Genomic DNA, 27,203 nt, shown 5'->3' with positions numbered 1-27,203 from the left:
AAAGACTTTTGCTATAACCCTTCCTAAATACCTGATCACGTCCTGGGGGGGGTGTGTGTGTGTGTGTGGAATTCCAGAGGCTGCCTTCTTTATATGGGTTTGGTATCTAACAGATAATTAATCAGATTAAAAGCTCTGCACTGGTCACAATGACTCTGCAACTTCTTATGAGAGGACCACTAAGTCTGTTCTTACACAGGTAAGATGTATGCACTTCACTGAGTTTCTAGCAAAATTCATCCACAGTGCAGCACAGCACAGTGCTCTGGAAGACGATTAACTTCCAATTTCATTATATTAGAGGGGAAAAAAGGTATACTGCCTTTAACAAAGGAAAATCCAGGCACTGAGAAGGGAATAAGTGGATTCAAGTTCTACAGATGTAAACGAGAAACTTACTTGTTAAAGAATCAAGTTATTTGAATGTAAAATACAACGAAATGCATGCATATGTATATTTAAGTATATTTAGTAGGATATGTTAGAAGGAATGTAAGAATTATGGACCTTCAAAACTGAGTTTAGTGTTTGTAACCCAGATTGTTCCCTTTACTCCACTACACAGTGCACACAGACTCATCATATGGCCAGGTTATCACCTAGCTTTAACAGAAACTACAACTTACTACACAACAAGGAACATGGTGGTATACTCAATTATGTAGTATTTTGGTTTCAAACAATCGCATTGCTATGGCTTTAAAGAAAGCCGTTTCAGTCTGACTTGCATATAAACAGACACTAATTACACATTCCTGAATGTGTAAGCAACGTGAAAGAATAACTTGGCTGTATAAATCATCTTTCAGTAAAACTGCAAAAACGTTAAATCGTCACCGTTTTACTTCTGATAAGCTATACAAGTAGCTGTCTCAGCTAAAATTAAGGATCAGTCTGTAAAAAATGTGAAATCCCAGTCTACGGATACTTGTGAACCCAAACATTTCTGTAATATTAAAGAAATTCTAGCTATGCTCTACCACAGGAGCCAAGAATTTAAATTCAAAAACTGACAGAAATATGCAAACAGAAAATTGAAATGTATATAAATTTATATAAAGGTTATATCAGCAAAAGGAAAACATATCAAAACAGTCATCAGAAATGTTGATTGTCATGTTAATATGCATGATTATTCCTGTAACTGGAAACTGTTATTGAGCAACCAAACAGCAATATCCAACAAGAGTTTGGAGCAGTCCTGAAACAGTGCTTCAACCTGCCAAAATGCAAACAAAGTTTTTGAAACTAAGAGTTCACACTAGTACAATGATGTAATATTAAAATTGGATGAAACTGAAAACAAGTCTCTCAAATTTTAAACTATTTGTCAGTTTAATATCTCTTTTTCTGAATTACTTCACTTTAACATTCTTACCTGTTATTTTCACGGATGGTGACAATACAAATGAGATTACCCCAGATTATTCTGAGTTTAGTATTATTGTCTGAGTAATGGGAAGATGTTCTCCCTGTTCTTATCTTGACACCTCTGTGCCCAATCCCCAGGCTGACCAGTGTTTTAGAGATTCATGATAAATTGTACAGTATACATGCATAATATAATATAGAATCTCAACATTATTTCTACTGACTGATCAAATTCAGTGCTTCCACAAAGAGACTATATTGCCCATGTGCTTCAAATTGTTTTTCTAATGTATCTTGAAGACTTTTCCGAGATCACACTTTTCTTATAAGCTCTTCTATTAAAACACTGATTGGCAGGGCAAAGGTCATAATTTTAATCTCTCCTGACTGCAAACAGTTGCTTTATTTGAATTCTACTAGAGAAAAATAAATGCAATAATATATTTTTAACTACTAACTTTTCTTTGTAAGTATTTCTTACACTACACCTTTTGACTAGCCTTGTGACTACAGTCTTGGGTGATCTTACATAATTTTAGTGAGAGAATGACAGCTACCAAGATTTAGTTTTTAATCATCCAGATCATATTTTAATATACTGCTTTTTGCTTTAGTTCTACTGAATTCTATATATGCTTTAATTCTGCTTATTTTAAAGTAGGGTTTTGTTTAAAGTTTTACCAAAGCACACAAGAAGTGCAATAATATTACCCAACTACCTCCACTGGAGAGAGGGTTTACTTTTTCATCCTGCTTGTTTGAGCTTGAAATACTCCTGCCTGTACTAAAAAAAAGTAATCTTCAGTCTTGCAGGTTACCAAAAAGGAATATGCCCAAGTTTTTTCTGCAACTGACAAAGTATTTCTGAAAACAACTTTTCACAAACTCCTGGAACCTAATATTTTTGTTTAATAATTATGCTTAAGCTAGTAGAGTGCAATGGTAGTATATCTGATGTAGTAAGTGTCTTAACAGCTAAACTGAATTCAGGTAACAGAGTGTAACAAGAACACAGCACACACTGGATACTCTTCACATATATACAAAATGGGAAGTTACTTGCTGGACCAGCTGTAGTTTCTGGTTAGCTTTATGCAGTAGTAAAGCATGCACCATGATTGTGAGAGCTTAAAACAATTTTCTCATTTGATTTACTCAATCTCTATGGACATACAGATATAGAAAGCAATGGTAGACAGCACAAGACTGAGAAAGGTAGCAAAGACTTTAAATAGCTTCCCCCCTTTCAGTGATGTTCACTTAAACTTTCACGATAGGTCTACCTTCAGCCATTTTCTTTACTTGTTGTTACGTTTATTTCATGCTGTACTCAGATCATTTCCGAGATACATAAAGTCATAAAAAAACCAGACATAACCAGTATAGTCATTGTAATAAAACTAGAATACTGAATGATACCTTTTTTTAAGAGGAGCAAAACTGAAACATACAGGATCTTGGATGCATCAGAAAGGGGTATGTACCATAATAGCTTCTGCTTTACTTAATAAAAACTACTGAATTTGAACCAAAGGTATACAACTCAGACTCTCCTGCCAATTAACTTTACTTTTGACCAAAAGAACATGGATGTAATAAAATGAAATATATCTTTTGATACACGGACTACTAGAGAGAGTTCCTATGTAGACAGGACTATGTCAGGCTTCAATATTTATTTCATATTTCTTAACTGATTTGCATTATCCACATATACAATACTACAAAAGGGTGAAGTATTTCAAGTTTTCACTGTTTTCTACCTCCACAGAACAATGGCAACTCTCTACCCTACACTTGCATACCTTACACACCTACCAAAATATTTTATCTTCTCACCCAATGTGACACCACATGCTAGGCCTGTTCACTCTACTGTCCTCAGTTACAGCCGAGAAATTTCGTGCATCAGTGATCACACAGTGCTCTAACTCCACTTAAGTGCAAAGTCAAGCAGAAGAACTTAAGAAGTGAGTTTCAGTGGTAATTTAAAATTCGTCTTTACCTTGCACCAAAACAGATATAAAGCGCTGAAAGAATATCACATCCCAGCTGAAGTTCATGCAGATAAAGAGGAAGTTCTTTATTGTAAGGGTGGTGAGGCACTGGAATGGGCTGCTCAAGGAAGTTGTGAATGCTCTGTCCCTGGCAGTGTTCAAGGCTGGGTTGGACAGAGCCCTGGGTGGGATGGTTTAGTGTGTGGTGTCCCTGCCCATGGCAGGGGGGCTGGAACTAGATGATCTTAAGCTCTTTTCCAACCCTAACTATTCTATGATTCTATGAAGTAGTAGTTTATTAGGCAACAGACATCAAAGGCGAGCTTTCAGTTGTAACTGAATGAGCAGCCATAGTAACTTTCTGTTTAAAAAAAATAAAAAAATAAAAAAATTATCACTATTAGCAACCTTTTACTCAGTACAACCTAGAAATAAATGCAAAGTAAGTTCCGTTCCTAAAATACTGGTCTAAGGCATTAAAAAGCTAAAACAATCTTAACCAAGCAAAAGAAGAAAAGCTCCTAACAGGGAAATCACTCACCAGTTACTGTCATGGGCAAAACAGTCTCAACTTGGGGAAAAATTAATTTAATTTATTGCCAATTAAAAATAGAATACGATAGTGAGAAACAACAGCAAAACTAAACCCACCTTTCTCTCCACCCTCCTCTTCTCCTCAGGCTGAACTTTACTCCTTCATACACTATTCTTCTACCTCCTCCCCCCCAGCATTACAGATATGCTGGGGAATAGGAATTGCAGTCAGTTTGTAACACTCTGCTGTTTCTTCCTCACAGCTTCCCCTGCTCCAGTGTGGGTCTGTCTCGCAAACTACAGTTCTTCAAGAACTGCTCCAGCATAGGCCCTTCCACAGAGTTCAGTTCTGCAGGAACAGACTACTCCAGCATGAATATCCACGGGCCACAGTTCCACACAAGTATTTTTCCTTTCTTACTCTTTAACACTGCACTACTTTAGAGTCATTTGTCACCACCTGCTTTGTTTATTCACCCTGTCTTAAGATACCAGAACCTTGCATGCTATGAGGAGGAACCAAAAGCAGTCATATAGTGCAGGCTTTTAAACTCCTAATTTTCCCACCAGCTTAAGTGCTACATCTATTATTGGTATTTTTGAAGACAAGCACGGAAAAGGTAACTCCACCAAGGAGGTGGCTGATCACTTCTTCCAAGTGACTGGACAAGACTTAATGGCCTCAAGCTATGCCAGGGGAGGTTTAGACTGGATATTAGGAAACTCTTCACATAGAGGGTGATCAAGTATTGGAACAGACTGCCCAGGGAAGTGGTGAAAGCACTGGCCCTGGAAGTGTTCAAAAACTGTGTAGATGAGGCCTTTATTGACATAGTTTAGTGGTGGTCTTGGCAGTCCTGGGAGAACCCTTGGACTTCATTAACTTAAAGGTATTTTCCAACCTGGTTGATTCAAAGTTCCCCTAAACTGGCTCTGTCCACAACTTCAGCAGAAACTGCAATTGTGTTTCAATTATATCCATGCTACATGTATGTAAACAGCTTTGACCATCTAATCACAAGATGAAGTTTGCACAATATGCCATACCAGCATAGAATCCTGCCTTCACATCTGAGAAAAAGTCACGGGCATCGCAATAAGAATCCTGAGCTCCCTGGTATCTTCACATTATGAAATTTGTGAACTGCAAGTTTGACATGAAGATAAGGAACTTGAAGAAATTATCAATGGACTTTCCCGTGATCTTCTCTTTAGCAGCAACCACTATTTTCAAGAAGCCTAGGTTAAGAATTCCTTTGATTAATGCCTCTCAATAAGAACAGCAATGGAAACTACAGTTTCACAGTCCTTCCTCACCTTTGACTTACCCCTGAAAGACTACTGAAAGCTGGAAGCAGAAGGAATATGAAGTATGAGCTTTTATAGTTTATGGATAGCTGGTGGGGGGAGTGGGGATGTTACAGGGAAGGAAGGAAAAAAGAGATAGATACCCATTTTTTGTGTTTACTTGCTAGGTCAAGGTCAAAATGACCACTGTACTCCTATGTGTGCTTCACAGTGCATTAGTTGAGAGGTCTCCAACGTTTGCTGTAAATCAGATCTGGACAGTAAACACAGGTCTACATTAGTAGTTCAGCCTCTGCTTTTGGCTACTGCATCACTATGAAAATTTCACTAAGCATGTTTCAGCATTTAGCATCTTATCTCAGGCAGGGGACAGGTCTGAGGTCACCATCGAAGTTGTTACTTAGACCTATCATCTTGAGTTATCTCCATGCAAACACTTCTGAAGCCCTTGGCTGCTTCAGCTCTGAACCAATGAACAAAAGGTCTCTTCCACTCTGATTTAGCTAAATTATCATCACAAGAGAAAGCTGGAGTGCACATCAGCAGGACTTAAGAAACCCCTGGGCCTCCATGGACTAGCTTTGCTATTCTTGAATGCACTCTGAAGTGACACATCTAAACTTTCAACCATAAGCCCAGGAAGAGGACTTAAACCTCTACTTTAGAATTTTTCTATACAGAAAGGGAATAGAAAGAATCTTCCAGGAAAATGAAGATTTATTTTGCAAATAATCTAGTTTTACATAGGTCAATAATGAAAATATGAAATGACTAATGCTAACAATTAAAGGGCACAGACAGATACTGCCAAGAAATCTTAAAACAGTACAGAAAAACAAAGGTGATAGCTACTGTTACATGTTGCACATCAAAATAGAAAGGGAAAAGCTAAGGTATACACATGACATGCTGCAAGAATCATATTTCAAACAATAAGCACACATGCATCTGCAACGGAATCTGTGTGGAATTTAACCATGACAGAATAATTTGTTGTGACACAACCACAACGGAAACCTTAACTATTAATAAAGCATACTCTGGAACTCATAGATGTAAAATATTTTCACCTATGCAATGATAAAATTACCAGAAGCCAGTGGAAGTGCTTTGCTCACTGTCACGAGGAAAAGTGGACAGTAAAAGAAAACACTACTTGTTTTCAAGGTTTGCTAAAAGGAGCTCAACCTCTCTTCCCATTCAGGAATGCTTTAACTAGCCACATCTTACTATGAAACCATCTCACTCACCAACTCCTTTATAAGTTCCACTACATTCAGCTTTGTGCTTTCCATAAGAAAGCCTACCTCATACGAAAAATACTACAGAGAGCCTATGTCATTTAAAAATACTAGGGAAAGCATAAAAAAATTCATCAGAGCAAACAGTAGGATATTGAACCAGGCAAGAGAGTGAGAAAGAACCTCTCTCAAAACAGAATCCTAAATTGCGCCTCAGATCTAGTAAACCTAAACAACAAATATTAATGGCAAAATCCCTGTAAATTAATACCAGTGTGCTACAACACTGTACTATTTATCTTATTAACAACCATGTTTTACTCACAGTTTGTGGGTTGATATCATCTTCTCCCATTGGTTCATCCACAATTTGCTGTCCATTCTGTAAAAACCAGACACAGCAAGTTACTAGAAATGACTCAAAGTACAGAAATAAATATATCAGATATGTGCTTTCACAGCATGCTACTGCACAGCATCAAGTGTTCTCTTTGCCGTATTCGATAAAAAAAGTAATTGAAAGTAAACACATACTGCTGGCACGCAGTGCCAGTCTTGCCCTGATCCTCACTTATTATCAAATTAGATAAAGTCACAGTAAGAATATACAAAACAATCTGGCATTTGAGATCTTACTACTACACAGCTAGATATTATTTTCCACTATTGTAACTTCTGCAAAAGAGTTAAACCTGATGAAGACTGAACAGCAAAAAGCCACAACAAAGAACAAATAAACAGGTTCTTTCTAAGAGCAAGAGCTTATGTAGCAAGTCAGCCCTTACTCTACCATGACTACTTCAAGAAAATTAATAACTACAATATAGCCTTATAAAAACTTTGAATGCAATACTGATTTTACTAACCATTGTTTATTACTTTCTGTATTTTTCTAAGAAGCATTCTAACAAGCCATGCAGAGAAGCTTTTAAATTTTAAATTTGCCATAAAGATTTAAAAAAAGCTTAAATATCTTTGGTCAACAAATGCTTTCTTTTCTTTGTCAGTGATATTATACTTCAACAACCTCTAAGGGACAATTTTCCCAGAAAGACTTGGAGAACAACCTTGCTTACACAACAAGCACGAATATTACCAAGTTGTAAGGAAAAATATCTATTTCCTAAGTTATAGTACAGGGTATCACCTTCTTAGTCATCTCCTAAAGCGTAACATCAATTCAATATGATTTTAGAAACAAATAAGAAACTATTAAAAAATCATAACATTTTTCATTAACACTAGTGGCAGAATTTAAGTTCATTTGTGCATTTTTTCCACTAGAGAACACAAAGCCTAATTAATCTATTTTCCAGAGCTTAATTTACTTAAAACAAAGTTGCATGCATGTATGGATAGATGTTTTCTAGATGTTAGAAAGTGAATAAAAGCTGCTCAGAGACGTTAGCTTCATTCTATACCTCCCTTCCCACAGTTCGGTTTTTTAGCAGACTTCTTGTGTGGAACTTTCCTAGCATCTTTCTGTAACAATTTTTGATTAATACAGTCTCAGCTTGCACATGGCTGAAGGTGAATCTTTTACATGAAGTGACAGATTAAATCCTAACCAGTTATGAATTCTAATTTTCAAATATTGCAAGCACAGTGAATGTTTCATCTCAGATGATTACCAGCTCTCTACCAAGTTTTCTCCTGAGCATTTTTCTTGCTAAAAGATGCAGCTGGATAAAGCTAAATTATCCAGTGCAAAGTTCTGGCATATGGTAGCATTGTCATTTTCTCATCTCAACTGACTTCAGGAAGATACTAGAGACTTTTAGTATAACTCTAGCCTACTCTAGCAGTCATCTTTCCATGGCAGACAGCTAGTAAAAAAATCAGCTGCATATGCTATAGTTTACTATAGAGATAATCTTTATAAGTGGTCTCTGTTAAGGGCAGTCAGTACAACCTTCTAAGAGTAATTTGATAAGATGATGCTCCAAAAAGCCTAAATTCCCCTCACTGTAACATCTTTGACTTATAGTATATTGGCAATGAATATTGTACTATCCTTCCTTAAGATACATAGAAAGTTGAAAATACCAGATAGAAGACCATAAAAATACCAGCTTAGCTAAGTAACAGAAACGAGTGTTTTTAATAAAGCCTGTTTACAAGAGAGCATATTGTGTATACATGTACCAGTACCATCAAGGCCATAAGTCACATACTTTCCCTTTAATCTATGGCATATATTTGAATAATGTTAACATTTGTATTTTAACTACACATCTCTATATTCTGGTCATGCTACAAAACAGCTTCCAAAGTATCTTGTCAATAGGAAAGTATGAGAAATAAAACAGCAGAACAAGACAATTAACTTTAGCTGGAAAGGAGGAGTCTATAATGTCCTAACTACTAATGATGGCTAAACTCAGGGGCCTAAAATAGGGCAATTTGTGTATCAAAGCCATGTGCTCTAAACTGACTCCACATGCAGATTTTCAGAAACAGCGATTTTTGCTACAGCAGACATTCTGCTGAATAACAACATACATTAACTGCAGGTTAAACAAGAATTTACTACACAATAAGCTTTAAGATTTCACATTTACTATTTTATGGCAACTGAAACATAGCTGAAAGTGGAACATACTATCAGAAACTTGAAACAAGCCTCTCTGAAGCAACAATGTGAGACCAACCTGTTTTCAAAAAGGTTCTTAATCTTCTACCTCATTGACTTTTTCCACATTCCATCAGTTAACCAGCAGAAAGAAAACAAAAACAAAAACAAACCCAAGAACAAACATAAAAACCTCTTGCAACACAAAAGAACTGGCTTGTACAATCTGGTTTTCTTGCATTGCTTTCAGGTAATTTTCGGCTGAATTCAAGCAATGAATTCCAAACACAATTATTGGACCTAGGAACAAACTCAAGCAATCAGCATGTACTCCATGCAGTCATGTCTGAGCCAGATCACCAGATTAGCAAGATCTTTTTAAATAAGTCTACCCAAGCAACGATTATGCTAAAGGAATCACTGGATGGCAGAACCAGTTTTTCTCAGAACAGTCTAAGCCATGTAAGGTAAAGAAGAATATGTATGTATGATTTATGGTTTGATGGTATATGATACCATTAGATGCAGCTGTGTATTCAGAAAGATTACAAAGTGTACTGTTTTTCTTATGAATTAAAATGTAAAGCCAAAAGGTTTCTATATTGGTAGTGGCAATACTAAAACCACTGTGAAGCAAAGGGGTCAGCAGCATGCTTAAGAGGCAAGCAAATGAAGTAAGTTCCACTTTGCCAGGTGCAGGCTCCCTCTAGTATTTAACTAGATCCAAGGGCATGTCTCAATGACATAACAGACTGGAAATAAATAGTCTGATGAAGAGTATAACAGAAGGTTAAATATATTTTTCTTCTGGTCTAATTCAAAAGACAGACTCTAGACCCTGATTATTCTTCAGCTGCACTCCTCTCATAGTGGGACACTAAGCAAGCAAAATGGGCCAAAGAGCTGGTATTTCCAGCACTCTGGCTCCAAGAGTAGAACATATTTCAGATGACAGCATGAGAGAACTATAAGAAAAATAACAGAAAAGGTCCACAGAACATTTCTACTTGCACCCAAACACATCAGCAATCAATTTACATCATGAAAAGATGATGCATATGCTTTACAAAAGTAATCTAACAAAATGCTTGTCTAGTCCATTTAAGTTCTACTTTCTATTTTGTTTTCCAGTGGAAACAGCTATGCTGTTAGCTACAGGTTTGACTCTGAAAAGCTTTTAAACCTGTTGCCACATTTCACTAAATTGGTAGAAATTAATACTTAGATACAGCTGTGTTCCGGCAGTTTTCTTGAAGACACATGGATAGGAACACAAACTGATCCTACAGATTCCCTAAATACATATAAAACAGACAAGTAGCAGGGAATCTGCATCAGGCAGGTGGTACACGAGCGTTCCCTGTATGAACTCTCAGAACCTCTGACACAAAAGAAAATCAACTACAAAACAGGGAATGAACCATCAGTATTTCTAGCAATCAAAAATTACAGGTTTAAGACCACTGAACTCTTAAGGTATCATCAAGTACTCGATTTTCCTGGCAAAAAGACAGTTTAAAGAAGGTGGTGGTGGTGGTTGAGCTTGTTTTTGTGGGGTTTTTTTTTTGAGGGTTGGTGGGGTTTTTGTGTGAGTGGATTTTTTTTATTTTTACCTTTTTTTTTTTTTAATTTCAGATTATTTCACTTTTTAATCAGTAATGCATGGTCATTAATTACTGCACTGAAAGGGACCAAAAGGTAGCAAGTAGTGCTTTATGTTAAGGTATCGGTATTAAGAAAATATAACCACAGTAAATCCTTTGTAAGAAAGAAGTACCTCAGAAATGTAGCCCACATCCCACTCACAATCAATTGACCACTTTTTGTGAAGCAGAGAATATCCTGTACTCTATACTGTATATTGATTGAGAGTCTTCATGTCACTTATAAATATTTTATTTTTTTTTTATAATTATGGTTCCAACATTTACTGCAAGAAATCCAATTCATCTCAGCAGCCTGGTAAAACTGTACTATCTTGGTCACCTGCACAACAAAACAAATGCTATTTCCACCCATCCTTTTGATTAACACTGGACTCACCTGGGTAATATTGTATGAAAAATACAATCATCCTTAAGAGTAATTTGAACTTACCAATTTGGTGCAGAATATCTTATTTCAATAGTAATGCCAGGTACCCATCATTCCCATCACACAGGTTTATTACAGATATCTAGACCATATTAACTGAAGTCTTAAATTGACAAATCATGTTTCCTGTAGTACTATTTTCCTCCTATTTCTCCTGTTAGTTTCATCAATAATATTACAAATAGTATACAACTGAAGTTTTTAGATTTAGTTTAGCATCCCCACTCTCACGTTCTGTTTGCAAATCAAAGTTCTGCTAACCTGGACTTGACCTTGCTGAATGTCACATTCTTTCTTACAGTTTAATGAATTTTTTTTCTAAAGGACGTAAGTTTGTCCCCAAAGCTTCTTCAATGTTAGACACCATCTAATGTCTTCTTGCACTCCCAAAACATCTCTGCTTTGTGTTTAGACTATTGCTAGACTATTTTGGGATCTTTAGCCTCTCTGCTAAAAAATTGTTTCAAAACACACATGAACTCCCAGTATTATTACTTAGTCACTAAAACTCTGGCCATATATACATTTGAGCACTTAACACTGTTATTTTCAAGGGACTCTCAACTGACAAAGCTCCAGAACCATGTGATCTTTGAACTGAGTAAAGCTGTAACAATGCTTCTGACTTACTTCATATCAGCAAAGAATACAGTATTCGTACCAAAACATTAATAACAAATCTGCTGTTAGCAACACAAGGTGCTGCATGGAACTACATTGAATAAAAGCCTTTCAAACTGTACATGCTCAAGCTTGCTATTCTAAGCTGCAGCGAGCTACCCTGAGAAAAAATCTGTAGGTCCACAGAAAAACAGTTGAAAATAGACTGAGAAGACCTTGAGGGGTCATCCAATCTATCTCAGTGCACCAAGGCATTCCTGCAATATCGCTCATAAGACATTCATGTCTATCCCCTTCTTAAATCTTCAGTAATGGAGTTTTCACAATCTATTCCAATGCTTAACTAAAATATAAGGATTTAATATGATTTGAGTTAATAACTTGTGCCCTAACTCCTGAGCTGTGAAACCACAACAATTCAAAGCACTTAACTAAATCCTGACCCAATTAAAACTTAGTATATGTAAGTAGCAGAAGTGAGCTATCATCTTAAGATTTCCTTAGCTGTTCTGGTTGCATTCATACATTTTGCATACTATGTTAAAAACAGTACACACAAGTATTAAAAACTTGAATTTTCTGAAAAATCAAAAAACTACAGATATGAGTATTTTTAAGAAATAAAATTACTGCTAGTATTGCTTCTATAGAAGAAAAGTTCACAGCTCCCAGTGAGTTTAATTCTCTGAATTAGTCGAGCTTGAAGTCAGACAAGTACCATGGCACTATCTAAGATGCCGGACATATAGCATCATAAAATCTTAGTCCAGGCCAAAAAAAAAAAAAAAGAAAAAAAAAGTTCCCTACTTGTATGAGTGGTAACCAACTAAGCAAACAAATAAAATCTCAAACAAATATGCACTATACATTCTCTTTTCATCTGCTCCAAAGAGGAAAAACAAATATACATGCAGAAATCACTTCAATAAATCCAACCACTGCTGCACGCACAAAAAGGAATTCCTTCTCTGTTTGCACACATTATCTATCCTAAGAGTGACTCCAGCACCTGACTGTATACCAGTCTTACTACCAAGGCTGTATTTGCACAGTACAATTTGTCCCAGGCCCACCAGAATGCCCTCCACCTTCTTAGGCTCTTCCACAGACAAGGGATACGTATCAGCTCCTTTCCCCCTGAGTCAGGGGCAATCAAGGGGCACAGCTAGGCTGTGTGCCTGCAGCTTCTTACAATGCAGAGAGGTTTACAGACATGAGCTGATTTCTCAGAATCTCTTTGAATGATAAATGACAGAGCTTGGAATTTGATACTGAAGTCAACTAAATCATTACTCGTTTATGCTCGTTTTGTCATTTAGCTATTTTAGTAAATTCAACTAAGGAGACTAAGCTATGGAGCAACTTTACTATTTCCTAAAATTCAAGTTTCCCAAGGTGACTATACAACAACTGTCAACCTCTAGAAGACCCAAGGAGAAAGACTCCCCATTAAGTGAAAATAATTGTTTAACATGCAAGTCTGAGTTCTAACATGATTGCCAAAATTAGTCAATGCTATGTAAGGAATAACAAAAATAATCTTTATCATGGTTTGATTACACCCTGAAACATCCACCTTTTAAGCCTGCAAGATGAAGATTTTATTTCTCAATGCTATATTTTGCTGTGATTTTAAAATCACAGTAAAATACCATTTATTCACATCTTCTGTATATACTTAAGCGTGTCCCAATAAATTAATGCTTGGAATTGAATGATAAATGGAAATTTAGTTAATTTAATTAAATGGAACCTTAGAAACTGTGTCAGAAAACAGACCTAGACCATAATAATGTACTTCAAAGACACGTGCTACTTCTTACACAATTGAATTGCTTCATTCAAAGAAACAACAACAACAACAAAAGAGTTAAACAGAGCTTTAAGTATACCACAGGGGCTCCTTGCATCAAAGTGAACATATGGTAACTGTTACTGATAAGAATGAGCTAGCAGTAACTTTGTGGTTAAGCCACTGTCCTAGGTCCCTGGAAATTGGAGCTCATCTCCTAGCAAGAACACACTCCGTGAATGAGGCTAGATGGGGTGACTATACTGCTGAGCTTCATTTTCCCATCTGTTACACAAGATTCCGCCCCTTCAGTCCTCCCTGTTCCGCCCCACTCCTTCCCACCCCCCTGGTTTTCAATGGATAACACATTTAATCATATTTCAGATAAGGAGAGAATAAGCAGTAAAGTATCATGTACGCAAGCATATGGCACAATACTGGCAGTAATCAAACACTTTAGTTTGTCTCAACTTAAAAATTCCCTGAAGACATTCTAACTTATCCAGGAATCATTAAATGATTCCCCTTTTAAATGTCACTAAGATTGAAAAGGCAATTACAAGTTTTTAGTCTTGCCTGAAAAACTGCTTAAAAGTTTAATCATTGGAATATGGCTATAAATTATATTTGGAAACAAACCAAAACACAACCCCCAAAAACCAAACAAAGCCCCACAACCCAAAACCAGTATCTTGAATGAGTTCTTAAAGTAGATAGGTCTGCCAACTGTTAAGATCAATCAATTTAAAAAGCTATTATTTTTGATGTGTAGAAATAATTATTGTAAAAAAATGATTAGTCTATGTATCATCACGAATCTAAGTCAAGCATTTCAGATGAAAAACAACTAGCTAGTGTGGTAGATCACAATCGATTAAAAAACAACAGATGTGCTTACATCTACTTTGTGTTAAATGTCCCGGCTGTGGTGAGAAATATTACCTTCTCTATAAAGAACAGTAGTATAACAAGCTAAGAATTGTGGATGTCATAAGAAAACTAAAAGAATGATTTAAGAAGTCAAACTCAGCATCTTCCAGGAGGAAACCAAGAGCCATGGAGCACACAGTACTGCATGAAGGTACTGAATACAGCAGGGTAAAGCACCTGCCTCCTCTTAATCCACTGAGGTGGCAGGAGGACATCAGCACTATGTCGAATAGTAGAATTCTGCTAACTTAAAAAACTGAGCAGGTAAAATTGTACCATCAAGGATCTGAAAAATCTGAATGAAAAAACCCCCACACCTAAACACCCTTCATGCTGATGATGTGTTTCTCAAGACAGTATTTACATATATATAACATCTGTTATCTGTCTCCCTATCACAGTACAGTTTGTGGAATACAGGGTATATTATTTATTTAGATGAGAATTAAATTGCCAATTGCCACTTTTAACCCACTGTAAGAAAACGCCTCTCCACAAACCTGTGAAAAACCCAAACTTCAGAATACATTGTACTGAGAGCATGTATGTATGAGATGCAACAGCCAAGTCCTGCAGATAATTCTGCCTATAACGGAGAGACAAAGGCTAGCCTTCAAAATCTACACAGACCTACCCATTTAGGCATTTCCACCTTGGCTTTGAATTGCCTGTGTTGCTTATACTAGAAATTACTATAAATACAGCCTTTGGTCCTGTGGAACATAAGTACAATGCTGATTACACAGACACCTAAAGAGACAATCACAACCACAGACTCATGGCAAGACATCTCATAAATTTCAGATTCCGTGCCAGAAGTATCCATTGACACAGAGAACGTCACATTGATATCAGAATGGAATCACATAGTAAAATGACATTATACCAGATTCTTTGATTCTTTAAAGCATCAGTGCCACTGTTAAATATTAGCACCCCTTGACCTGTGCAGGGTTTAATTATTTCTGGATATAAAAGATAAAACACGGAATTCTGCAAAAGGGGATTCACACCATCTATTTAGACACCTAAATACGTGATCATAAATCTACTGTCAAGAGCAGCGGAAAAAGCCTGAACTTTCTCAACTGCCAATTTAGACCACCTAAACTGAAACTCCTAAAGATAGATGGCACAAATGTTTCCCAGAAAGCCTTAGTAAATAGCATCTTCTTATGACAGCCAGTTCTTTCAGTGTACTAGTGTCCACAATTCAACTGCCGTAACTGTATTCATTTTTCTCCACTTGACATTATTACACATAGCTTGGAGTACAAACCAAAGGATGAAGCTAATTATTCAGGCATCACAATACAAACTCAAATCATCAATACTTAATCTGCTTGAAAGCAGATGACTGGAAATAATAGGCACATTCTCACCATGAAAAACACATCTATGCTTGTTAGAAATGTGGAGTAGACCCTTAGTCAATAAAGGACAGCATCATTTCACAGGCTTTTAAGGGTGGTGTGATCTAAACCATAAAACTTTAAAAACAAAACTATGCATTATACTATATAGACAAATTATTTTTAAAAAAGTGTAACAACTTCATAAATTGAAAAAAGCTGTAGGAGATACAACATTGATCACTCACCTATTTGTACCTGTAGAAACAGAAGTCCTGCAATTGATCTCTCAAGACTATAAATCCGTATTTAATCTAAAAGAATTCTTTACATTATTTATTAAGGATCATGTTCTACAGATCAGCTTTCCTGTACACCTAAGTTACAGCAGTTGGTTATGGTTAACTATACTGTCTTCCAAAGTCATTCTTTTTTAAAGGTATATTAGTCCTCCTACTAAATTTGCTCACATAACACAGCAAATCACCTCCTCAGTGGTACCACTGTAAAATCAAATACAAGACTGCAGCGGGAAACAAAAAAAACATATTCTGGTTAAAAACTCTGCAAGGTTGAAACCAGGAAAGTGCCTGAGCCAATTTTTAAAGCTCAATAATTTGTAACGCTGTTATCCACATGGAATTACAAGAACTGCGTCAGCAAATCTCAGAGGTTAGCAGAAACTCTTTAACTCACTCAGTATTACAGCTAAAGGCATTATTACTACCAAACTATGACTGAAATCACAAAGAGTTTCCAGGTGGATGTAAAACATATTTTTGCCCAAGGATACTCTTGCAGGATAGGGTCTGTAATGAGGATATTGCTATGATACAGAAAAACACAACTCATGCAAATTGAAAATGCAAGTTATGTATTTAGATCATTTGTTTAGGTATTTGACTTAAACTTAGCTATTTTCACTAACATATCTTTTCTTAAAGACTCATTTCAGGTAGGCAACCTTTCTAAACCTTTCTCCTTGAAGGTTATATGAGGATTGTTTACAGGTGCAGTTTGGTCTTTTTAAGAGAAGAGTGTTGATTCTAGACTAGGGCCTTAGAGTGCAAACCTGTCAGCTGTCGGTTCATGTTTTGCTAGTGGTCCTAGAGCACTGAAATATGCTAAAATAAGTAACAAAGTAGAGTTAATCATGCATATACATACTTTTCAAATAATGTAACTTATTTTGCTACCTTTTCAGAGTATATATGCCACTATTGAAGTTACACAGACTACATACAGTGAGCATGGAAGACTAAAGTAACAGTTAAGATCTTTTCTCTGAATCATTAGTCTAAGCAGTCTTGCAGAAACACCTCCCCTACCATCTTCTACCTCGCCCTCAAGCCATCACACTACTACTGTAGTTACTCCCCATTAAAAGAAAATAAAACATTTAAGATCACCACTTCAGAAGTCAGTGAACAACTGGCAAGAATTTAAAACTACAGTAACTAGCAAGATTTTAAAAGGCTGATCTGCCTGTCAGATCAGAACTGCAGATTCTTCTGACCCCAAGAAGATGCAGTCACTTTAAGAACAAGTAAGACAAGACAAACATCAGCAGCACAAATACTTCTGATACCGCAGTAACTTTGCACTGGTCCCTCTCTTTGCTCCTCTCTCTAAGTCCTAACCTTGCGACTAATTGTCATGAGCTGGCCTGAGTCCAAACTGTTCAAGATCAGCATCACTTGTAACAGCTTGGCTGCATATCAGTTGGAGCAGATTCAGGTATAAGCTGCACTGTCAGAGGACGCTATTTCTTTTCAGATAGGAGTCTGATCGCAAACTAGCACTTGCATTGTGGGCTACTAGTGAATTACGGAGCAAGCACAACTGTGTAGGTGCAGTGTTTACATAGATCCAAACCAACACAGTAGTACGCTGTACGAAAAAAAGTGAAAATGAAGGCATCCATGGTCTCGGATGCACGTGAATCTAATTTCCAACCGCTCTCATTACCTCAGCCTAGGAAAGCTGACACGCGTCCTGCCTAACAAGGGCAGGAGCACATCACCAACTCCCTGCTACCAACAGCAGGAAACCACATTGCGCTGCATCTCGGGGATGTTCCCATAAACGCCGCCAAGCACAAAGCTTCACCCATGCGAAACGTCCCTGCGGTTTCCCAAACGCTTGCGAAACTGCAGCGACAACACCATCCTGCTCAGATAAGGGGGCAGCGGCACACGGGCGGGGACGGCCCTCGGCCGCCTCAGAAGAAGCGGCGGCAAGGCGAGGGCACCGGGCAAGGTGAGGACAGGCCCCTACCGTCTTGCCCCCCCACCACCTCGGGCCGCGCTTGCGGAGGCGGTGGGGCCGCCCGGGGAAAGGAAACTCTCCGTGACAGTAACCAGACACCGCGCTGGAACAAAAGCGCCCCAGTCGCCCGCCGCCGCCGCAGAAGCAGGTTACTCCCTCCCGGGGAAAGGGGCGGAAGGGGAGGGAGCGCGCCGGGAGCAGCCCGTTCCCATGAAACACGCCCCGAGCACTGGCGAGGGGGAGCCCCGGCCGGTCTCGGCCGTGAGTCAGTGCCCGAAGAGGAAGCGGCGCGCAGGGGCCGGCGGGCGGCAGCACCAGCGCTCCCCCGCTGCCCACCCGAGCGGCCCCGCAGCGCTCCGATCCCCCGCCGGGATGCCGTCCCACCGGCCCCCTCCCGCTCGGGAGACTCCGCTTGTCCCCAGCACCCGTGAGGGGAAACTCTGCCCGTCCCCTGAGCGGCGGCGGCGGCGGGGGCCCGAGTCCCGTTCCCTCCTCACAACTTTCCCTACAACTCACCACCGCCCCGTACCTCGGTGCTGCTCTCGGCCGTACTCTCCACAGCCATCTTCTGCCAAGGGTCTGCCAGCTGCGCCAGGGGCATCTTCCCTACACGGCTCCCGCAGCCTCCGCGCTCCGCTTTCCCGCACCCCGGCGGCGGCGGACGAGGCGGAGGCAGCAAGGCAAACAGCAAGCCCTCCGCAGGGCGCGGGACGCCCCGGCTGACTAGCGGTAGCTCCTGCGGCGACTAGCTGCCCGCTGCCGCCGTCCGTCCGCCTGTCCCTCCCCCCGCCTACCTCCCCTCTGCCAGGCGGAGCCGCACTTCCACCCTCCCCCCGACCCGCCGCTCGGGTCCGGCTTCCGCTCACAACATGGCTCCGGGCTCGTACCTGCCCGGACGACGGCGCCTGCGCGCGCCACCGCCAGGCGGGTCTGCCGCCGCCGCCCCGGGCCTCGGCTCCCTCAGTGGCCGGGTCGCGCTGCGCCGTCGCGCCGGGGATGCCGCAGCAGAGGGTGCCCGGAGGAGCGGAGCTACGGGCGAGAGGCTGGAGCGTGGCGCTGCCTGAAGGCCCAGGCAGGACCAAGTCAGTCGCGGGCGCGGCCATGGCTAGGCAGCCCCACCCCGTGGCCGGATGGCGGGGGGAGCGCTCGGTGACCGCGGCCGGCCGGGCTGGTGCGGGCTCCTGAAGCAAAGCCTGTCCATATTTAGTTGTTCTCTAGCCTCGGTCGGTTTTGGCCGACGCTGCGCAGGGTGGCGGCGGGCCGGCTAGCTGGCTGGGCTGAGGCGCGGTTCTTCATCCGAGGCGCCCGTTTCACTGTCGGAGCCGCTGCTGCGGGGCTCAGTCAGGGCAGCCCCCGAGGAAAGGCTGTTGAAGACGCCTTGGGAAGCACGGCCAGGGCCCGGGGAGTAGAGGGAAATGGGAGAGACTGAAGAGTTTGCTTGTATAAACAGAAGAACAGATGGGTAAGTTGGGAGGGAGTGTAGATGGGGAGGCAGACATAGCGTTGTGTTGAATATCATTAGGTAAAGAAGGAAAGGAATTAAAATGCAGGAATTTGTTTTTATAGCAATGCCATTTAAATAGTGGTTGGGCTGCATGAGTAAGAGTTGCCTCGAAGTGAGAAAGTCATACGTCTGCAGGCCAAGAGACATGAAGATAAAGCTGTCAGAAAAAAAAAAGAAGGCAGACAACAGAAAACCAACCCAACCCACAGGTTCTGAAAACAGCTCTTATTTTACTTTTTATCATCAGCTGTTAGCTAGTACACAAACAGCTGGCTTACATATACTGAGATCTGTGACCCTGTGTGTTGTTACATGGCTCTCTTAAAATATTAAGCACTGTAATAAACACCCATCGTTTTGCAGTGTCAGAGGGCTTGGCTGATGCAGAAGAATCCTTGAAACACTATACCAGCAACTGAAGGTAGGTCCTGGTGTCTTGCTGGACAGATGTCCTGGGCGTCTTGCTGTTGAAGCCAAATTTTTCAGAGCAGTTTGAGAAGGCCACTTCATTTTCACTCTCCCGAAGCATTGTTCCATCCTTGGTAAAAGTTAACATTCTTTAAATATTTGGAGTTTTTTGGGGGGTGGGAGGAATGGCAAGAGTGCTAGTAATTAAAAATGTGTGTGTGTTTGCACACAGCCTACTCCTGTTTCTGTTTGGTAACTTTTTTCATCTTACTTCCTAGTCATGTAAACATAAATACCTATCTATGAAGAGGTGCAAAAGAGTGCATAGGGAGTTGCTCAGAATGAATCAGACTTCAGCTGGTAGTACAGAGGTTTCCGTATCTGGAGTAAAATGTCATGATTGAATGATGACTTGTCATCTCCACTGCCAGCCGGGAGAAGCAGCTGTGCCCTCCCTTTGCTAGCTGCAGTTCACTCTGGCCCTTGCATCAGTCTCTCTTTTGAAGTGGTGAAGTTGCTTGAGCTGCCACGTGGTGAGTTAGACTGAGGAACAGATATACGTCAAAACTAACCCTATCCTTTTCACCTTCTGTTGTCCTCAAATCCCTCCTCCACTCCTTCTCAACCAACCCCATCAAAGGTTGAAGAGAGGTCAGAACTGCTTCCTTCAAAAATGGAGGCACTTTGCAAAACTCTGGCCAGTCACTGGTATGAAATTCAGAACAGAAAATAGGTATTTCAGTAGTGCTTGGCCATCTTTATGCTTAATAGCATAATACTAATAGTGAGGAATAATTTTTTTGTAGTCTGGTCAGCACCAGGTCACTTCCATCTCAAACTTGACTGCTAGAATGTTGAACAGAAAACTCATGTTCACAGCAGTTGTACATAATGTGTTTGACATGCAGATCAGGACTTTTTTAAAAAAACCCTTGAGTTCATGTAAAATTCCATCATGAAAAAAAGTGTTTCTTTCCATCCCTCTGGAAACATCAGTTTCTATTCCTTCATGGGCATAATTCACAGTATCAAAGCTCGTGCAGTTGTACCTGCCTCAACCACACAGGTACATACACCTGAGACATGCCATTAGGGAGAAGAGCCTGAGCAGCTGAAAGGTGGCAACAGGCAGAAAAACATAAACCTAAGCTTGCATTTAGCACAGTTCAAACAGTCCCTCTTTATGTAAGACTTCCTTCCTTTAAGTAAAAATTTCAGTGATCTCTTTTCCTTTCATAGTTGTCTAATCCTTTCCTGCCATAGATACCTGTTCCAAATTACTTGTTTGAATTAAAAACTTTTTAGAAGGAGAGTGGGCATCACATTTCAGTTAGCATCTCTAAATTTTGTATGTTGGTCATCTTTTGTTCCACAGAATCCACAGAATCCACAGAATCCCAAGGGTTGGAAGGGACCTAAAAAGATCATCTAGTCCAACCCCCCTGCAAGAGCAGGGTAACCTACAGTACATCACACAGGAACTTGTCCAGGCGGGCCTTGAATATCTCCAGTGTAGGAGACTCCACAACCCCCCTGGGCAACCTGTTCCAGTGCTCTGTCACTCTTACAGTAAAGAAGTTCTTCCTGATGTTAACATGGAACTTCCTATGTTCCAGTTTACACCCATTGCCCCTTGTCCTATCACTGGATATCACTGAAAAAAGCCTAGCTCCATCATCCTGACACCTACCCTTTACATATTTGTAAACATTGATGAGGTCACCCCTCAGTCTCCTCTTCTCCAAGCTAAAGAGACCCAGCTCCCTCAGCCTCTCCTCATAAGGGAGATGTTCCACTCCCTTAATCATCTTTGTGGCTCTGCGCTGGACTCCTTCAAGCAATTCCCTGTCCTTCTTGAACAGAGGGGCCCAGAACTGGACGCAATATTCCAGATGCGGCCTCACCAAGGCTGAGTAGAGGGGGAGGAGAACCTCTCTTGACCTACTAACCACTCCCTTTCTAATGCACCCTAAGATGCCATTTGCCTTCTTGGCCACAAGAGCACATTGCTGGCTCATGGTCATCCTCCTATCCACCAGGACCCCCAGGTCCCTTTCCCCTTCACTACTTTCCAGCAGGTCAACCCCCAACCTGTACTGGTACATGGGGTTGTTCTTCCCCAGATGCAAGACTCTACACTTGCCCTTGTTAAATTTCATCAAGTTTCTCCCCGCCCAACTCTCCAGCCTGTCCAGGTCTCGCTGAATGGCAGCACAGTCCTCTGGTGTGTCAGCCACTCCTCCCAGTTTTGTGTCATCAGCAAACTTGCTGAGGGTGCACTCAGTTCCCTCATCCAGGTCATTGATGAAAATATTAAACAGCACCGGTCCCAGCACCGACCCCTGAGGAACTCCACTAGTCACAGACCTCCAGCTAGATTCTGCGCCATTGACCACAACTCTCTGCCTTCTTCCTTTCAACCAGTTCTCGATCCACCTCACTACTTGATCGTCAAGCCCACACTTCCTTAGCTTATCTATGAGGATGCTGTGGGAGACAGTATCAAATGCCTTACTGAAATCAAGAAAAACTACATCTACCGTTACCGTTACCGTTGTTCTTACCTTTATGTGTCCTAGGAATCCAGAAAAAACAAGGGCAGAGATTTTATGGATGACTTTATAAGAGGCTTGCAAACAATAGAAACCTGACCTTTTCTCAGGCACTGAAGTACAGAGGGTAGGCAGAAGTATGCCATTTCATTGTTCAGGGGTTTGAGTATTATCACACCACACATTTAAATTTTATAAAGGAGAAAGCTGCATCAGGATTTTAATAGGAGCTGAAGTGCAAGAACAGACTTCAGGACAAGAAAATTGTCTGGAAATTGTCTCCACGGGGAAGAGAAACCTATCAGTAAATCTCTGGGAGATGCGGGGGATTCTGACTTTCAGATCCTGGTAAGCTCAGAGTTGGATTGCCATCCCAGTGAGAGGTAAAATGCTGAAGATATTTTGCCTCAAGACAGCAGCTCGTATTTTTCATTTCTTTTGTCTTAGGCCAAAGCAAGATCATGCTTTCAGCTGTGGCAGCAGACCTTTCCTTTTACCCTCTTTCCCTCTAGGCACAGCCATCACTACTCAACTGTAGTCACCACTAATAACTGTCTGTCACTAGACTCGGTTGTGTGGGTTGATTTCACCTTTGCATAAGTGGTTGCAATTGTATTCCAACCAGACAAATGTTTTGCATGCATTGCACTGGAAAATCTGATCCTGTTCATTAGGAAAAGGGTAGCATATAACACCAAAATGACAATGCTGTATAAAATCCTCTTAACCTGTTACATGAATTAGGTGGGTTTCACAAACCCCACCATTTGTTGATCTCGCTTCTAACAAATCTCACTAAAATGTCACCCTGTTGAAAGGGGGACATCAGCTTAGTAGGACTTAGCTGTCTTTCCCCAAAAAAGGCATCTTGTTGTGTGAGTAGCAGAAACTTGGGAAGCTTGCTTATGGTTGGTGGTATCTAATGCTTTGCTAGCTTTGAAGTAGTAGTTACTTACTCATTGCGATTAATGCAGAATTCATAGCAGAGATGGTAAATCACCATAGTCCTACCCCCAAAATAATAAGTGTAAAATGGGATTTGTTTTCTAATGTTACTATCAGAATAATGCTTTGGACCTTGAACTTGTATTTTTAAAATACAAGTAAAAGGGGGAGGAGGGAAACAAAGCAAAGTATTTACAGCAGCAAAACCCTCAATCTGATGCTCATCTCGAAGCTGCAGTATTGTCCTAGGTGTGAATTATAATGTAGTCTCTTCTGGATTAAAATTCATAGAACATGAAAAACTAAATGCTTTCCAAAAATGTGAAATTCACTTTAAAGTATTACAGCCATAGTACTGAGGGGTATAATTTGAATTTAATGTATGAGAAAATATACAGAAGTTACTGTCCAAATTTCCATGGGAAAAGCCTCCAAGGAGTTAAAAAAAATAATAAATCAGTACCATATATTTGTATAGCCAGTAGATGCAGAGAGTCTCTTAAGACACCTGGATTCAATTCCTAGCAGATCACAAAGGACAACTGTGTAATTTAGTAAGTCACTCAATATAGATGAGATTCAACTAGGGGAACTTCTTTCTTCATGATGTTTTCAAAAGTGTGAAGAGGCTTTGATTGGAGAAGTGTAAATACATCCTGCCAAAACAGACTAAGGAAGCCTTAGTGCTAATTAGAACTGGTTGCTCTGTGCTTTAGTTGTGAATATAAAGAATATCTCCTTAACCTCATTGGGATATTGAAAAGATGTTACATTGATGTTTGGAAAGCTGACAAAAGACCAAGGGGAGAGAGACAAAGTGTTGCAAGAAGTTTCCAGCTGGTGTGAGTTGTTACAGCAGCGACACCAGAAGGATTGGCTATATGAATTAGGGTTGGAGTTATAATCAGTAATTAAAATGAGAAGAACTGAAATGAATGTCTATTGTGTATTAAGACTTAACCTGACCTTTTAAACAACATCTGCTGAAGAGTGCTTTCACCATTACAGGCCCCTGGATGATGGAATCATTCAGGAATGCAAACATTTCCTACATTTTCCTCTGGCAGGCTCTTCTTTGAAGTTCTGATCCTGCAAGTGTAGTAGAAGATGTGATAATGACCATAAGAATACCTTTAAATCCTACGTATATTAGAGATATGGTGTCTGACTCATCGCTTAAAACTCTTTAACTTTTTTGAATGTATGTATGTTTACACTGAAAGAGTAAAGCACAATGGGCTAGGTTCCATGGTCACTGTACTAGCAGGAAATACTGTGCCTGTGGTTTCTACATCCTGAGTGGAAATCTGGAATTAAGTAAAATATGGTCTCATTACACCTTACCTGTCTCCAAAATATGTTCTCATTTTAGTGTTTCTGTATATTACAGATAGCTCAGATTTATCTTCTGAATGACAAAGATTATCCTGTTCGCCGCAGAGTATGAGAAACCTTTTGCTGAGCTTTGAAATCTTACATGGAAACCTGCTATCAAATACTGACTACAAGTTGCCACCCCATTACAGTGGAACATTCATAGACAGATCGGAATTTCAGACTGTGGTATTTTGAAACAAAAAGGAAACTTTAGAGTATGGGTAAGGATCAGTTGCCAAAGGCTGGGGTTCTCCTGGGTTAAAAATGACACAAGAAAGCTGCTCACAAAAAGAAAAAAAAAAATACAAAGGTCATAGAGGTAGAATATAATATTATATAAGATATTATAGTAATAACAAACTTGTCAGCTTCACAAGTCACTGCTGTAAAAACACACCAGGCCTAGAAGAGGCCACAGCACTGTATATACCCTACCTGTCTCCTCCCCAAGATCTAGGAGTTTTAAGGGTCACATAATTTTTATTACTGCTTTTTATTGCTATCAAATTAGGTCTGATTTAAAGTCTTCTGACATGCAAAGCACAGCTTATCTAGCTTTTGGAGGATTTAACCTTACCACCTCAATTTCCTGGTTTTATGCTCTCCCAATTAAATAGTTTTAATGTCTTCCCCATTCCTTGATCTCTTTAAAAGCTACCTACCAAATCATCTACTCTAACAATCTTACTCTTCATTTCCTTTTATAGGTTATCCAGTGACTCTTAGCCAAGAATCCCCTTTAAATATAGAAAGCTTTACTTTCTCCTTCCTGACCCCTAATTACACTCAACAGGATTCTCCTGACTGAGCTAACAACTGTCCTTTATTCTGCTTGATAGCAGCTGATCCTTATTCTCAGCAGTCTGCTGATCTTTTCTGAAATACTTGCTGCTGAAGTGATCAGACCTAAAAATGTGGTATGCTGCCTCTACTGATTTGAAAGATCTGTGTGTTCTGTCAAGACAGTTCACTCACTCTTCCACCAGCATCTCACATTTGTGCCTTGACTTTTCCCCTGCAGAGAACCAAGCAGTGCCATTTGGGGGATGGGAGGGAAGGTTTGTGACCATGCCTGTAAGTGTTTTCCAGTGATCAATAAAACTTGTTGCATCATCAAATGTAAATCACAAGGGATTGTAATTGTGCATGTTGTGCAACAGGCCGTATGTATGTAGTATTTTCCCCACCTGCCTGCGTGATGCCTGCTGTTCCGTGCAGCTGGGAAATGTCTGCAATGAGCCCTGGCCCCCTTGTAATTCAGGTATGTGATGGATTCACATTCGCATATACTGTTGATATATGACTTCTGTGAAAAAAGAAGTTCGCTGATGGTTGGCTTACACTGAAGTATTTCTTCACCACTTACTATGAGCTGGGGGTTGGCAAACTCCAAAGTATACTGGTACCCTTCCTTTTGTCCCTTGAGTGATTTACAGGTGAAAAACCACTCATGGACCTACTCTGTGCCTACTCTGAATATGAATATATCAGATCCCCAGCAATCATTCCAGGACCATGCAATGACACAGTTCCACAGTGAGTGCTCATTTCCATCATTCAGAATCAGTACTTACTGAAGGGAGGAATAAACATGATGGAACCTATCTCATTATCTGAAGGGAGTGAAGAGAAATGTGTTAGCTAGAGCAGCCCTGTCCCCCTCATGGACACTGTGCTCTGCCCCTGCTGTGTTGACCCACTTTGTCCTATTTAATGGAGCCTACATCCTCAAGGCTCTGCCATAAGGAGTAGCAAGATGAGGAGGCAATAACATTTATCCAGTGTTGCAGAGCAGCTGAAGGCTGTATTAAGAACTGGTCCTTTATTTGGAGTTTTGGTGTTTCAAAAAGGTGTGTATGTGACAGGTAAGTCCAGAACTGTAAAATCTGTGCTGTCTGAACTGTAAAATGTTTTGGGCTACGGTATGCTTAAGCTAAGAAGTAGTAGGACTTGACCTACGGCTAGATCAGGTGAGATACTGTAGGTGGAGGAGGGGAGCTTTTAGAAGATTTTTGGCTTTATGGTCATTCTTCAGTGAAGAGGAAGGTAACATAAGATGGAGGAGGAAATTGGAACGTGAGGCTGAGAATAAGAGAGAGCACTTTAAACAGGGAAGAGGGAAAAGTTTTCTAAAGTTTTTTAGAAGACTAAGGAAGAGAAAAAATTCTAAAGAGCATATAAGGAGCATTTCTGTGTCTTGAAAATGAATAACCAGTTAATCCTATATAAGAATTTTTGTGTCAAGATTTTGTGAATCACTGGAAATTGGATAGGCTGATGTGATAACAGTGATAAGCCATAGAGATACTCTAAGCAATTGCGGAAATCTGCGAATAT

The 27,203-nt window shown here is 40.1% G+C and overlaps 1 protein-coding gene and 1 long non-coding RNA gene across 5 annotated transcripts in view; one reads left to right on the top strand and one right to left on the bottom strand.

Moving 5' to 3' along the window:
• Positions 1–19,207, bottom strand: part of RPS6KA3 (ribosomal protein S6 kinase A3) — a 77,436-nt gene extending 58,229 nt beyond the window's left edge. Inside the window, exons 1-2 of one of the 4 annotated variants that reach the window (XM_065677316.1) lie at positions 18,968–19,207; positions 6,777–6,833 (exon numbers count right to left, since the gene is read on the bottom strand). In XM_065677316.1, coding sequence (XP_065533388.1) covers positions 6,777–6,833; positions 18,968–19,183 — 273 coding nt within the window. In that variant the 5' untranslated portion in view covers positions 19,184–19,207. Of the gene's footprint in view, positions 1–6,776; positions 6,834–18,609; positions 18,871–18,967 lie in introns of those variants that run through there. The other 3 variants (XM_065677315.1, XM_065677317.1, XM_065677318.1) reach the window with 3 other exon arrangements.
• LOC136013466 (uncharacterized) lies at positions 18,955–25,984 on the top strand. The gene is made up of 2 exons (XR_010612260.1): positions 18,955–20,005; positions 24,880–25,984. It is a non-coding gene; the product is annotated as an uncharacterized LOC136013466 (long non-coding RNA).
• Positions 25,985–27,203: the final 1,219 nt, after the last annotated feature.

This window comes from Lathamus discolor, chromosome 4 (assembly GCF_037157495.1).
Source record: "Lathamus discolor isolate bLatDis1 chromosome 4, bLatDis1.hap1, whole genome shotgun sequence".
NCBI classification, from domain to species: Eukaryota; Metazoa; Chordata; class Aves; order Psittaciformes; family Psittacidae; genus Lathamus; species Lathamus discolor.
The sequence above is the reverse complement of the archived record's forward strand: the minus strand, read 5'-3'. Positions and strand labels throughout refer to the sequence as shown.